General features: G+C 42.7%; 1 protein-coding gene across 19 annotated transcripts in view; it reads left to right on the forward strand.

The window, feature by feature from the left end:
• nedd4l (NEDD4 like E3 ubiquitin protein ligase) overlaps window positions 1–15,713 on the forward strand; it is a 466,571-nt gene that overhangs the window by 362,291 nt on the left and 88,567 nt on the right. For all 19 annotated transcript variants that reach the window (XM_063042682.1, XM_063042686.1, XM_063042690.1 and 16 more), the window contains 2 exons: window positions 3,255–3,434; window positions 6,429–6,500. In XM_063042682.1, coding sequence (XP_062898752.1) covers window positions 3,255–3,434; window positions 6,429–6,500 — 252 coding nt within the window. The remainder of the gene's footprint in view (window positions 1–3,254; window positions 3,435–6,428; window positions 6,501–15,713) is intronic.

The raw sequence follows: 15,713 nt of genomic DNA on the forward strand, positions 1-15,713 counted from the left end.
TGCCTGCATAAAATGAGTCTCAGGGTAGTACAGTGCCTATCAAAAGTATTCAATCCACCCCCCCCCCCGAAGTTTTCACGTTTTAATGCTTTACAACATTGAATCACAGTGGATTTAATTTGCCTTTTTTGACACTGATCAACAGAAAAGACTCTTTTGTGTCAAAGTGAAAACAAATTTCTACAAATTGGTTTAAATGTATTACAAATATTAAACACAAAATAATTGATTGCATAATTACTTATGTCCTTCAAGTAGGTATTTAGTAGATGCACCTTTGGCAGCAATTACAGCCTTGAGTCTGTGTGGATAGGTCTCTATCAGCTTTGCACATCTGGACATTGAAACTTTTCCCCGTTCTTCTTTACAAAACTGCTCAGGCTCTGTCAGCTTGCATGGGGATCATGAATGAACAATGCTTTTCAATTCCAGCCACAAATTCTCAATTGGATTGAGGTCTGGACTCTGACTTGGCACTCCAGGACATTAACTTTGTTGATTCTAGAATAACCACACGGAGTCGGTGAGTTAGAGTTGCGATGAAAGAGATTTATTCAAACTTCGCGGCCCGCTTTAAAGCCTTCCCGTTCCCGCCCTCCCTGGGCGGGACTACTGTGGGGAATGCATATTCCCAGACCCTTTCTGCGCGCGGGATTTTCCCCCTGCTGGTGAAGATGGCTTGGCACCCTTTTTGCTGCCGGCCCTCTGCCTGCGCGCGCTGTTGTGAGCCGGTTCGTGGGTGCCAGAAAGTGGGTCGCCACATAAACCCCCCCCAGAACTGGCGATACCTCCCCCAATGTCCACAGTCTGGATCGGCCTCTGTTTGGGAGGTCTGCCCCTGCGCCGCAGTGCCTGAACCTGGACCGGTTGCGCCAAGTCCACATGGGCCGGTTTGAGTCGGTCCACCGTGAAAACCTCCTCTCTCCCCCCAATGTCCAGCACGAACGTGGACCTGTTGTTCCTGATCACCTTAAACGGCCCCTCGTAGGGCCGCTGTAGCGGTGCCCGGTGTCCGCCCTGTCGTACAAAAAGAAACTTACAGTTCTGCAGGTCGGGCTCTGTCCGTGCTGTGAAGTGGGTATGGGGGCCAGGTTACCGAGCCTCTCCCGTAGTCTGTCCAGGACTGCTGTGGGTTCTTCCTCTTGCCCCCTTGGGGCTGGTATGAACTCTCCTGGGACGACCAGGGGCGCGCCGTACACCAACTTGGCCGACGAGGTGTGTAGATCCTCTTTGGGCGCCGTGCGGATTCCGAGCAGGACCCAGGGAAGCTCGTCCACCTAGTTAGGCCCCTCCAGGCGGGCCATGAGAGCCGATTTCAGGTGACGGTGGAAGTGCTCCACTAGTCCGTTCGACTGTGGGTGGTAGGCAGTTGTGTGGTGTAGCTGTGTTCCTAAAAGTCTGGCCATAGCCGATCACAGGCTGGAGGTGAACTGGGCGCCCCTGTCGGAGGTAATGTGGGCCGGTACCCCAAAGCGGGCTACCCAGGTTGCGATCAGTGCTCGGGCGCAGGATTCAGAGGTGGTGTCGCTGAGCGGGACTGCCTCTGGCCATCTGGTGAACCGGTCTATCATAGTTAGGAGGTACCGCGCTCCTCGTGACACTGGCAGGGGCCCCACGATATCCACCTGGATGTGGTCGAACCTCCGGCGGGTGGGTTCGAACCGCTGCGGTGGAGCCTTGGTGTGCCGCTGCACCTTGGCCGTTTGGCACTGCATACACGTTTTGGCCCATTCACTGACCTGTTTACAAAGTCCATGCCACACGAACCTGTTGGAGACCAGCCGGACAGTTGTCCTGATGGAGGGGTGCGCTAAGTTGTGAATGGATTCGAACACCCGCCGGCGCCAGGCTGCTGGGACGATGGGGCGGGGTTGGCCAGTAGCTACGTCACATAGTTAAGCCATCATGTGCAGCTTTGGCTATTATGCTTGGGGTCATTGTCTTACTGGAAAACAAATCTTCTCCCAAGTCGCAATTCTCTTGCAGACTACATCAAGTTTTTGTCCAGGATTTCCCTGTATTTTGCTGCATTCATTTTACCCTCTACCTTCACAAACCTTCCAGGGCCTGCTGCAGTGAAGCATCCCCACAGCATGATCCAGCCACCACCATGCTTCACAGTAGGGATGGTGTGTTTTATGATGTACAGTGTTTGGCTTATGCCAAACATAGTGTTTAGTCAGATGGCCAAAAAGCTCAATTTTGGTTTCATCAGACCACAGAACTTTTCAGCTGGCTTCAAAGCCTCCCACATGTCTTCTGGCAAACTCTAGATTTCAAATGAGTTTTTTTTCTAACAGTGGCCTTCTCTTTGCTACCGTCCCATAAATCTGTGATGGGTGAAGTACCCAGGCAACAGTTGTTGTATACACAGTCACTCCCATCTCAGCCACTGAAGCTTGTAACTGCTCCAGAGCTGTCTTGGGTCTCTTAGTGGCCTCCCTCATGGCTCACCTTCTTGCACAGTCACTCAGTTTTTGAGTACGGCCTCCCCTAGGAAGATTTACAGCTGTGCTATAGTCTTTCCATTTTATGATGGCTGACTTAACTGTACTCCAAGAGATATTCAGTGTCTTGGAAATTTTCTTGTATCCATCTCCTGACTTGTGCTTTTCAATCACCTTTTCGCAGAGTTGCTTGGAGTGTTCTTTTGTCTTTATGGTGTAGTTTTTGCCAGGATATTGACCAGCAGTTGGACCTTTCAGATATGAGTATACTTTTACTACAATCAATTGAAACACCTTGACTGCACACAGGTCTCCAAAAACAGGTCCCCATTTAACTAACTATGTGACTTCTAAAACCAATTGGATGCACCAGTAATGATTTCGAATGTCATATTAAAGGGGGAGGGGTTAATACTTATGCAATCAATTCTTTTTTGTTTTATATTTGTAATTAATTTAGATCACTTTGTAGTGATCTGTTTTCACTTTTGGCACGAAAAAGTCTTTTTTATGTTGATCAGTATCAAAAAAGGCCAAATTAAATCCAGTATGATTCTATGTTGTAAAACAATAAAACATGAAAATTTGCGGGGGGTGGGGGGGGAAGGATGTGAATACTTTTTATAGGCAACTGTATACATTAATAAATTGACTTTGAACTTAAGAGTCTTGTGTGGTATTGTATTATCTGTACTGGACTGTACTTTGCAAATGCTATAGAATTTCTTAGAAATGTTTAGCTTTAAATTTGAAGAATGTTGGCGATATGACATCACCAAGTATTGTTTAATATGTTTTGTTGTACAGCCGTGGGAAACCATCTCTGAAGAATCTTTTCTTGATGCTGATCAACTCTTCCAACCCTTACCCCCTCCTGCTACTCCACCAAGTGCATCAGAGAGCAGCCAACCAGACCTCTCTGATGAGTTGAACAGGAGATTACAAGTTACTTCAGAGTCAAACGGAGAAGAAATTGGTCCACATCCTGTGAGTATCTGTCCGTTCAGTGACAGAATTTTGTCCAAATCTATCACATCTATCACCAAATTATTTATTTTACAGAATCACTTGTCAAAACACACTTTTTTTTTCTGTTTTAACTCTGGAATTCATAAACAGGAAAGGAGGTTCACGACCATTTCCATGCAAATATTTGTTATATAATGCAGATCATTAGATCATGCTGATAATTTTGCTGGATTTTTGTACAATAGCCATGTGCTTTTTATTTCAGAGCTTCAAAACTAATAATGTCGACATAATTTGAAGTTGATATATTTCATACTGTACAACTTTGAAATTAATTTCACAGACCAAGAGATGCCAATATTGATTTTTTTTATCTGAACACCTTACTTCTTCATCAAATTTATAACTATCAAGAAGCGCGTATGGTATTGCCTTGCAGATACCGCAGGGAGCTGACAGATCGTGTGGGAACCATGAGTGTTTGATGGTCCACATCACACTGGCGTTGTCTGCTGTTTCATGAAGAAGTTTATGAAGAACCCTAATCAGCTGTAGTTACTTATTTACCTCTTCAACAAATGTTATCATTTTATAAAAAACGTGGTTAGGCCACCCATGATGTCTTTGGCAGGTGGAGCAAGCAAAAACCATGTAATGTCCCAGTCCTGCTCCTTTTCTCATTCCTTTTCCTTAAGGTTTCCAAGTTTGTGAAGATGTTTGAAAAGATGTTTTTTTTTATAATTCTGAGGGCGGTTGGCATTGCAGAATGCTTGATATTTATGAAGGGTCTTCTGTAAGTTCTATGTATATCAATAATAGTTGCACCTTATGAATGATTTATTTATCAAATCCAAGCACATACTTTTGTATAAAGTTCCTTTGAATAATGTAAAATACAGAACGGAAATGGTGGAATTGAGAACAGAATCAAAGCTGTTCTAGTGTTAATGTGGTGTATTTATGGATCATACACCTGTCTCTCTTATGCTTTTATGTTTGCATTATTTTAAATGTAATATTGGAATAAGAAAGTACATTTTATCCATTCAGTGGAAGGAAGCAACACTGGCAAAGCTACCATTTTTAAAGATTTTTCTTAAGGAAATGTTAGTGACATGGAAATTCTTCAAGACAAACAGAAGACCACATAATGTTGTAGAAGTCCGTAACTCTGCTATTTGGTGTGTGGAGGAATATTCCAAGTATGTTGTTTAGATGAGTAGTCATTTCCCCTTTCATGCAGAATTGAAGATATCAGGATATTGATTTTTGAGCTACCAGACATTGTTTTGACAGTTAATAAGATCATAAGACATAGGAGCAGAATTAGGTTATTTGGCCCATTGAATCTGTTCCACCATTCCATTATGGCTGATAAATTATCCCCCTCAACTTCATTCTCCTGCCTTCTCCCTGTAAACTTTGACTCCCTGACTAGTCAAGAACCTATTAACCACCTCTTTAGATATACCGAATGACTTGGCCTCCACAGCCGTCTGAGGCAATGAATTCTATGGATTTTCCACACTCTGCCTAAAGAAATTCCTCTGCATCATTGACTTTTCTTTATTCTGAGGCTTTATTCTTTACTCTGGTCCTAGATTCCCCCATTATATAAAACATCCTCTCCTAGTCCAGTCTATCTAGGCCTTTCAATACTTGATAGGTTTCAGTGAGATTCCCCCTCATACTTCTGAACTCCAGTGAATGTAGACCCAGAGCCATCAAGTGCTCCTCATATGTTATCTAGCCAACAGCCGAACTTCAAAAGCAGCACTGTCTCGGTGACATCCTCCAGTTTATGAGTGAACCCGTGTTAATCCATCACAGGTAAACCCCAGCCCACCATTGAGCACATATACATCGATTGCTGTTGCCGGAAAGCAGCATCTATCATCAAGGACACCCACCACCCAGGTCATGCTCTCTTCTTGCTGCTGCCATCAGGAAGAAGGTACAGGAGCACTTAGGACTCATACTAGCAAGTTCAGGAACAGTTATCACCCCTCAATCATCAGGCTGTTGAGCTCGCCCCATCACTGAACTGTTCACACAACCTATGGGCTCACTTCCAAGGACTCTTCATCTCATCTTCTCTCTCTTTCTTTCTTTCTTTCTTTCTTTCTTTCTTTCTTTCTTTCTTTCTTTCTTTCTCTCTCCTTTTTTTCTCTCTCTCTCTCTCTTTCTCTCTCTTTCTCTCTCTCTCTTTCTGTCTTTCTCTTTCTCTGTCTCTCTCTCTTTCTCTCTCTCTTTCTCTCTCTCTCTTTCTGTCTTTCTCTTTCTCTGTCTCTCTCTTTCTCTCTCTCTCTCTCTCTCTTTCTCTCTCTCTCTCCTCTCTCTCTTTCTCTCTCCTCTCTCTCTCTCTCTCTCTCTCTCTCTCTCTTTCTTTCTCTATTTGTTGTTTATTTATTTATTAATTATTGTTGTTATTTCTTTTTGTATTTGCACAGTTTGTTGCCTTTTGCACACTGGCTGTTTGTCCGTCCTGTTGGGGTGAGGTCTTGCACTGAGGTCTTGTGTTTCTTGGATTTACTGTGAATGACAGCAAGAAGTGAATCTCACAGTTGTATATGGTGACACAAATGTACTTCAATAATAAATTTACTTTAAACTTTCAGGTGAGGGTCTCAAGGCATAAACAAACGGATACTAGGAAGGACAGTTAAGAATGATAGTGGTTGTAAACAACCTGCTTCTGCTGTGGAGGTCAAGTCATTCAGGGCATCAAAGGTTACGGGAATTACAGGGAGAATAGGGTTGACAAGGATAAGTAATCAGGCGTGCTGGAATGGAAGAGCAGACTCACTGAGCAGAATGGTTTAATTCTGCTCTTACGTCTTATGGTATTGTACATCTGATGATAGAAATTGCAGATTTGGATCTTGCAGGACTAAAGCAGAGTGGTTTGTTAGATTGGTAACACCAGTAAAAGAGGCAGTTTGTAACTGAAGCTATACTATGGTTGATTGAAAATTTTGTAACCAACTTCACATTACTTTTTGCATTTCCCAGAGTGAATCTCTTGCAAGGATACGTTCCTATAGTGCGACAGATGGTATTGAAGATGAACCTCCAGCCTCAACGGTAAATACTTTTGGGTGAATAATTTCTCCTGTGCCTCTCCATTGATTACTTTAACTTTTACACTTTCTTGCAAGACCTTTGCTTTAATGCTATTTCATAGCTTATATTGGCTTTCTTTCTCTTATCTATCCCAAGTGTGCGAATAAGTACTAATACAAAGTCAAACCCATGTGGATGCTGGAGCTGAATTAGAAGTTGAAAATACTTGGTCAGGTCAGACAATACCTGTAGAGAGAGTAATGTTGGTTTTAGACCTGGAACATTAACCATATTTCATCCCCGCTCATCTCGCCTGTAGTTCTTGGGAATTTGTAAATGTGTTTTGCTATTTGAATTATGAGGGGTGATTGATAAGTTCGTGGCCTAAGGTAGAAGGAGTCAATTTTAGAAAACCTAGCACATTTATTTTTCCTACATTTACACACACAGTCCAGCGGTCATGGAGCATACGGATCCCTTCTTCGTAGAAGTTGGCGTCTTGGACCTCCAGAAGTGGTCCACAGCAGGGGTGATAAGTCCGTGACCTAAGGTAGAAGGAGATGAGTTATTAACTTCAAATTTTCCGCATTTTCACTCAACGAGTTGAACTGTACGTGCATGTAATGAGAGCTGTGTAACTCATCTCCTTCTACCTTAGGCCACGAACTTATCAATCACCCCTGCTGTGGACACTTTCTGAAGGTCCAAGATCCATATGCTCTACGACCGCTGGAATAAGTGTGTACATGTAGGAGGGAACTATGTTGAAAGATAAATGTGCTAGGTTTTCTAAAATTGATTCCGCCTACCTTAGGCCACGAACTTATCAATCACCCTCGTACTTCCATAAAACCCTTGACAAACTATTGTAAAGCTTTTTATGGAAATTCTTCCCAAGTTCACATCATGTTGTGTAAGTCTGTAAATCCATGGTTTGCTGTGTAGAAATAATTGCTATGTAGCTTGAGGTATATTTGTAGTACATTGTTTAGATCAGTAGTCATTTCTCCTTTTTGGTAAATTGAAGATATCGGGATATTGTTTCCTGAGGTGCCATACATTGTTTTGACAGATTACCTAGGCAGCAGCAGCGTCCAGCTGAATCCATTACTCAGTTCAGCGCTCAAGTGTATCTGCACATATGTGAGAGGCGACTCAGGCTTCCACATACAGAATGTGCAGATACACGTCAGTCCGGGACTGAGGTGGGTTCAGTGACAACAATAAAACTCCAATGATCTGCATCCGCTGGACGTCAGTGATGCTAGTTGACAGATTTTCAGCACTGTGGATATCTTACAGCAACACATTTTTACGCAGATGTCACGCTGGAGGGAACGGGCTGAGTTTAATGAGACGGTGAAACTGACTGACGAAGTGGCAGAGCAGAGGTTTGTTAAGCCAACCTTTGTTGTGCCATGGAGCCTCACCATTAACCGAGGGGTCTGTGGACCCCAGGCTGGGAGTCCCTGGTGTAAAGGGAATGCGTGAAGGAGAGCTTTCAGCTTGCCAAAAATGCAAGTGCTCCAGAATGTGACACATACTCCAAACACCAGCAGGCTGTCCAGACCCTGGCACCCTACCCACGTTCCTGACTAACCGTGTCCTGCCACCCAGTCCACAAACACTTAGACACAGAACTGATCCTGCAAGTACACGGCAGGGACCTCTGAACAGCAGATCCACAATAATGAGGACCTACTGTCCTAATGACCAAGGCAGATGCCAAACCATTGATACTGCCGAACAAATAGATTCCAGACAATCAGAGTTTTACTGAAAGATAGGAAGTTTAGCTTTATTTGTCACATGTACATTGAAATGCTTCGTTTGCATCAAATCAAATCAGTGTGGATTGTGCTAGGCAGCCCACAAATGTCGCTATCCTTCGGGCACCAATATAGCATGTCCACAGCTCGCTAACTCTAACCATAAATCTTCTGGAATGCGGGAGGAAGCCAGAGCCCCAGGAGAGAACGTATAAACTTTTGACAGGAAACAGCGGGAATTGAACACTCATCTTACAACTATCACTGTAAAGTGTTGTGCTAACCTCTAGACTATAGTTCTGCCCCCTTGGCTAATGTGCCACTGCTTGTTCTGTCACTGGACTTCATTTGGGATCTATTGGAGGGGCTTGATAATTTTGAAGATGTTGGAATCATGTTGACTTGTTGGAATTTATGCCGTCCAACCTGATGTAAGATTGCATTGATTTTAACTAGGGTTAGAATTAGGTTGTTTACAAAGGAAAAGGGAAGATTCAGATTTCATGTTCATTTATTTATCACATGTACATCGAAACATATGGTTAAATGCTTCATTTGTGTTAACAACCATTGCAACCTAGTGATACACTAGAGGCAGCTGCAAGTGTCACCACACATTCCATTGCCAACATAACATACCCACAATGCTCGGCAGAGCAACACAGAACACTCCAAGCAACAAAACAACATCAGCAAAACAAGCCCCATTACGCCCTCCTCTCCCACACATACACAGTCCTCTAACCCTTGGGCAGGCCGCCTCTGGCCTCTAGCGTTCTAGCAGATTGGCAGACATTGGGTACAGGCCCAGACCTCCACCCATCGTCTTCCGGAGTTCTGATCATTTATTCTAAATGTTGGTTTGTATAATGTTGATTTTTCTGTTCTGATTTTTAATAATTTTTTATTTCAATTATTTATATTTTCAATAGCATTTGTGTGTTTTTGAATGTCAAATGTGTAAAAATTGTTTAAATTAGGGACAGCTTTCTCAGCTGTTAAAGCTCCACCCACAGGTTTGCCTTTCTTTCAGTGCCTGGTTTGGGATGGGGGTTAATGCAGTGACTGGGACACCTAGATGAAGAGGTCAGCAACAGCACGCCTTTGGTTCAGTCCAGCAACAGTCCCTATTCGGTACACATCTGGCTGATATAAGTACAGGTACACAGAGACCGAAGGTGACATTTCCAGCCACATCCAGCGCAATCTACTCCATTAAAGCATAATTGCTTTTATTTTAAAGATACAGCACGGTAACAGGAAAGATTCTAGCATGGGTAGAAGATTGGTTGATATGCAGGATGCAATGAGTGAGAGTAAAGAGGGCCTTTTCTGGTTGACTGCCAGTGACTAGTGGTGTTCCTCAGGGGTTGGTGCTGGGACCTCTTCTTTTAACATTATCTATCAATGATTTGAATGATGGAATTGATGGTTTTATGGCCAAGTTTGCGGACGATATGAAGACAGGTGGAGGGGCAGGTAGTGTTTGGGGAAACAGGGAGTCCAGAGAAGGGTGAACGTGTAGGAAATTGGCAGATGGAATACAATGTAGGGAAGTGCATAATCATTCACTTTGCTAGAAAGAATAAGGGTGCAGACTATTTTATAAACAGGGAGAAAATTCAAAACTCAGAGGTGAAAAGGGACATGGAAGTTCTCATGCAGGATTCCCTAAAGGTTAACTTGCAGGTTGAGTCAGTTGTGAGGAAATCAAATTCAATATAAGCTTTCATTTCAAGAGGACTAGAATACAAAAGCAAGGATGCGTACTGAGGTTTTATAAGGCATTAGTCAGACCACTCTTGAAGTATTGTGAGCAATTTTGGGCCCCTTATCTAAGAAAAGATATGCTGGCATGGGAGAGGGTCTAGAGGAGGTTCGCAAGAATGATTCTAGGAATGAAAAGGTTAACATATGAGGGGCATTTGGTGGTACTGGGACTGTACTCGCTGGAGTTTAGAAGAATGAGTAGGGGATCGCATAGAATGGACGTGGAATTGATGTTTGCTATAGTGTTGGAGTTTAGGACTGGGGGGGGCACAGCCTCAGAATAGGGGGGACATCCATTTGGAACAAAGATGAAGAGAAATTTCCTTAGCCAGAAGGTAATGAATCTGTGGAATTCATTGCCTCAGACGGCTGGGGAGGGCAAGTCATTGTGTATGTTTAAAGCAGAGGTTGATAGGTTCTTGATTAGTCAGGATGTCAAAGGTTACAGGGAGAAGGCTGGAGAATGAGGTTAAGAGGGATAGTAAATCAGCCATGATGGAATGGCGGAGTAGACTTAATGGCATGAGTGGCCTAATTCTTCTCCTGTGTTCTATAGTCCCCTGGAAGAAACACATGTGATCATGGGGAGAACATACAGACTGTGGCTGGAATTGAACTCGGGTTGCTAGTGATGTAATAGTGTTACACCAACCGCTATACTGCCATGCCACCCCACGTACATTGTTTCTTCAGTATCTTTGGAGTATCCAAATTGTTTGCTGTGTTTCCCATGTTTCAGCAGAATCAGGTTTAATATCACTGACATATGTCATGGAATTTCTTGTTTTGTGGCAGCAGTACATTTCAATACTTAATAATAAAAACTAAATTACAGTGAGGAGTATATGTAAAAAAGAAAATTAAATTAAGTCAGTAGTGCAAAGAGAGAGGGAAAATAGTGAGGTAGTGTTCATGAAGTCATTGTTCATTCAGAACTCTGATGGCGGAGGGGAAGAAGCTGTCCCTGAAATGTTGAGTGTGTGTCATCAGGCTCCTGTACCTCCTCTTTGATGGTAGCAATGAAAAGAAGGCAGGTCCGGGGTGATGGGGTTCCTTAGTGGTGGATGTTGCCTTTTGAAGGTGCCCTGGATGCTGGGGAGGCTCGTGCCCGTGATGGATCTGATTGAATTTACAACATTCCCAATCCTGTCCGTGCCAGTCGGTGATGCATCCAGTTAGAATGCTCTCCACGGTATATTTGTAGTCTTTGGTGACATACCAAATCTCCTCAAACTCCTAACGAAATATAGCTGGTGTCATGCCTTCTTTGTAATTGCATCAATATGTTGGGCCTAGCAGAGACCCTCAGAGATGTTGTCAGCAAGGAACTTGAAAATGCTGAACCTTTCCGCTTCTGATCCCTCGATGAAAACTGGTATGTGTTCTCGCGGCTTCCTCTTCCAGAAGTCCAAACTGTATAAACATGATTTCTTTCTTCTTCATGAATATATTTCATGTTGGAATTTGTGGTCAGGAATTTGGCATGAAGCAGCTCTTAAAATAACTGACTTTTAATAAGTGCTAAGAAACAAAGTGTCATTTATTCCACCAGTACTTTTTATGCTGTAATCCCTTTCAGCTGTGTGATATAAAAGTGAAGTTGTGTAACTTTTCAACAACAGCTGCTGGCATTATCCTATCATAGGATGAAGTGAGCATTTGCTGAAAGGCTGGGTGTATGTTTACCCCTGTAATTGTTTATATATCTGCTTTCATTATGCCTTCCAGACATTTCATAACACAACACATCTCACATGACCAAAGATCCTAAACTGAAATCTATTTCTTGATGTTGATACCATTTTACTTAATAGTTTATTTATTGAGATACAGTGCAGAATAGGCCACTCTGGCCCTTCGAACCCGTCGCCCAGCAAACCCTACTTTGACCCTAGCCAACGAAGCACCCAGAGGAAAACCACACAGTCACAGAGAAAGCATAGTCATAGTCATACTTTATTGATCCTGAGGGAAATTGGGTTTCGTTACAGTTGCACCAACCAAGAATAGAGTATAAATATAGCAATATAAAACCATAAATAATTAAATAATACTATGTAAACTATGCCAGATGGAAATAAATCTAGGACTAGCCTATCGGCTCAGGGTGTCTGACCCTCCAAGGGAGGAGTTGTAAAGTTTGTTGGCCTCAGGCAGGAATGACTTCCTATGACGTTCTGTGTTGCATCTCGGTGGAATGAGTTTCTGGCTGAATGTACTCCTGTGCCCATCCAGTACATTATGTAGTGGATGGGAGACATTGTCCAAGATGGCATGCAACTTGGACAGCATCCTCTTTTCAGACACCACCATCAGAGAGTCCAGTTCCATCCCCACAACATCACTGGCCTTGCGAATGAGTTTGTTGATTCTGTTGGTGTCTGCTACCCTCAGCCTGCTGCCCCAGCACACAACAGCAAACATGATAGCACTGGCCACCACAGACTCGTAGAACATCCTCAGCATCGTCCGGCAGATGTTAAAGGACCTCAGTCTCCTCAGGAAATAGAGACGGCTCTGACCCTTCTTGTAGACAGCCTCGGTGTTCTTTGACCAGTCCAATTTATTGTCAATTCGTATCCCCAGGTATTTGTAATCCTGCACCATATCCACACTGACCCCCTGGATGGAAACAGGGGTCACCTTACACCATACTCCTTATAGACAGTGACAGGAATTGAACCTGGGTTACCGGTACTGTAAAGCATCAGGTGTTATATGTGAGAAGATACGCTACTGTATCTATCCACATATAACTCTTATACATATATCTGACCTGGATGAAAATGCAGATATGTCAGTTAGTAAGTTTGCAAATGATATGAAGATTGGTGATGCTGATGCAAAAAATACAGTGGGATCTAGATCAGTTGCAGAAATGGGTGGAGAAATGGCAGGATGGAGTTTAACCCGACGAAACGTGAAGAGTTGCACCTTGGTAGGTCAAATGTAAAGAGACAAGACCCTTAAAGTGTTGATAAGCAGAGAGATCTTGGGGTCCAAGTCCGTAGCTCGCTGAAAGTGGCTGCACAGGTTGATAGAGTGGTTTAGAAGGCACATGACATGCTTGCTCTTATTATTCAAGGCACTGAGTTCAAAAGTCAGGAGGTTATGTTGCAGCTTTATAGAGCTCTAGTTAGGCCACATTTGGAGTATTGCATACAGTTCTGCTCATCCCATTACAAGGAGGATTTCAAGTCTTTGGAGGCAGAAGAGGTTTACAGGATGCTGCCTGGATGTGCTATAACGGGAGATTGGACAAACTTGGGTTCATTTCTCTGGAGTGGCAGAATAACACTGTTTTGTCTGGCTGCATTCATGGGTCTTCATGTATTGTTGAAGGACAATTGAAGTTCAACTATGAACTCTGAACTCTGAGGCTGAGGGAAGATTTGACAGAGCCTTATAAGATTATGAGAGGCATTGATAGAGTCTGTATCTTTTTCCCAGGGTTGAATTCAATGCTTCCTCTTCTGTTGTGCAATGTTTTGCCCAGTGACAACAACGTGCACACTGAATTTTTAAGTGGAAGTAAACCTGAAGCTATTCTAAGGATAATAAACCATTCCTCTTTAAATGAAATAACAGTTCTTTTGTGCTTCACACCGTTTGCTTCTTTGGAATTTGACACAGTTAACCAATAATATCTTCAATATAAACAATATAAATAAGCCAGTTCTCAAATCTGCAGACAAATCATCGTAAACTCCACGTTGTAAACCCTGTCCACATCAGAAACCAGAAAAGGAAATCTGATTGTGTACGATCGTGAACCATACTTAACATGCCAACGAGGTAGATGGTGACAGCCTGTTGTGTAAAGTTTAAATTCCTATGTGTGCTAGTAGCAAAAGATGTGTGTTTGCACACACTTGCATACCTTAGAGGGAACTTTGGTTGAAATGTCTAATGCCAGACAGCATGCATTTAAGGTGAGAGGGGGTAATTTCAAAGGCGATGTGAGAGGCAAGTTTTTTAAACATGGAGTGGTGTATCTCTGGAATGCATTGCCTGGGGTGGTGGTAGAGCCAGCTATATTAGGGACATCTAAGAGACATTTATATAGGCACATGAATGTGAGGACAGTGGAAGGATATGGACCTTTTGTAGGCAGAAGGGATTAGTTTAGTTGACCATTTCATTATTAGTTTATTTGGTTCAGCACAACATTGTGGGCCGACGGACCTGTTCCTGTGCTGTATTGTTTTTTGTTCCGTGTTCTAATGTCTGGATTAGTTTCGGAGAGTTTGCATGAGAGCAAATGTGTAAGGAGTCCAAAGGTGGTGGGTTTTGTCATCCTCATGTTTAGTTGGGATCAAATGTTTGTCCATCAGGCCAGGCAACGATTTTGACTGCTTAGACAAACACCAATTTTGTTAAGAAGTGTTGATGGTTGTTGTAATGTGGATGAAATTACCAGAGAGACAGAGTTACTGGTAGATACAAAGCAGCTTCTTTATTCGACACAACAAGATACAGCAGGCACCTTATGGACAGAGACGCTTTCCACAGAAAGGTCTGCTAGCTCAATGTGGGCTCGATATTTATATGCTAAACACAAAGGCAATCGCTACTTTAAAAGTTATAGACAATGCATAGACAATGCTTCCTATTGAAGCGACATACAAAATATCACACCGTCCTTTCCTTCCGACGCCAACATGTCTGGGTTGGTATCCACAGCCTTTAGGAATGTAAGTTAAATCTACGATACATTTATTTGGCATTTCCTGTGCTAACATAGAAGACAATTAATATTTATAATGTATAGATAATACTGTCTTTGAAACTACAGCATCAGGTGAAACTGCCAGAAGCATCTGGTATTCACACCTTTTTAGGAAGTACATTGTCAAATAGAAGTCTGGTGGCCAAAGTCATTTAAGTGTAAACAAATCATCTACCGAAAAAAATTCACTCTAACAATGGTGAAGCAAAGCGGCAAGATGTGAACATACCAGTCAAAAATCGGCACCGTGCGTTCTGATCGTGCTGCAGAGGGGCAGCACTTAAAGGAGAAATAGGAGCAGGATAAATAAAGTCCATTTAACAGGTAGCATGTGAGAATCTGCTGATAATGGAAATCCAGAGCAACACACTAAAAATGCTGGAGGAGCTCAGCAAATCAAGCAGCATCTATGGAAGAGAATACACTGTCACCATTGAGCCAAAACTCCTCATCAGGAAGTGTCCTTCCTCCAGTATTTTGTGTCTGAAATTACATAATGTGTTCTGGTGAAGGGTCTCGAGCTGAAATGCCGATTGTTTATTCCCCTCAGTAGATGCTGCCTGACTTGTTGAATTTCTTGTGCTTTAGATTCGACCTGCTCACCTATTCCACCATTGGCCCCTCAATGAAGACTGTTGTGTGTTCTCCCGACTTCCCCTTCAAGTTCATAGTTGGTTATATTTTGTAACTTCAAAGCATTAAACTAATTCAAAGGAAGGCATGGGAGTCCAAAATGCGGCTCGAATTTTGAGTTTACGCTCAGTGAGATGTGCGCATATCACGTGGTAGTGTAATGACGTATGCAATTCACGTATTTATACATATAACCCATAATGAATTACTTAAGCAAACTAGAACGCTTAATCAAACAAAATACATAAATATATATACACACACACACAAGATTACTCAGATATTACTGAAATAGTAAATACACGTTCAATTCCTTGCTAAACCATTAGCAAT

This window comes from Mobula hypostoma, chromosome 3 (assembly GCF_963921235.1).
Source record: "Mobula hypostoma chromosome 3, sMobHyp1.1, whole genome shotgun sequence".
Lineage (NCBI taxonomy): Eukaryota > Metazoa > Chordata > Chondrichthyes > Myliobatiformes > Myliobatidae > Mobula > Mobula hypostoma.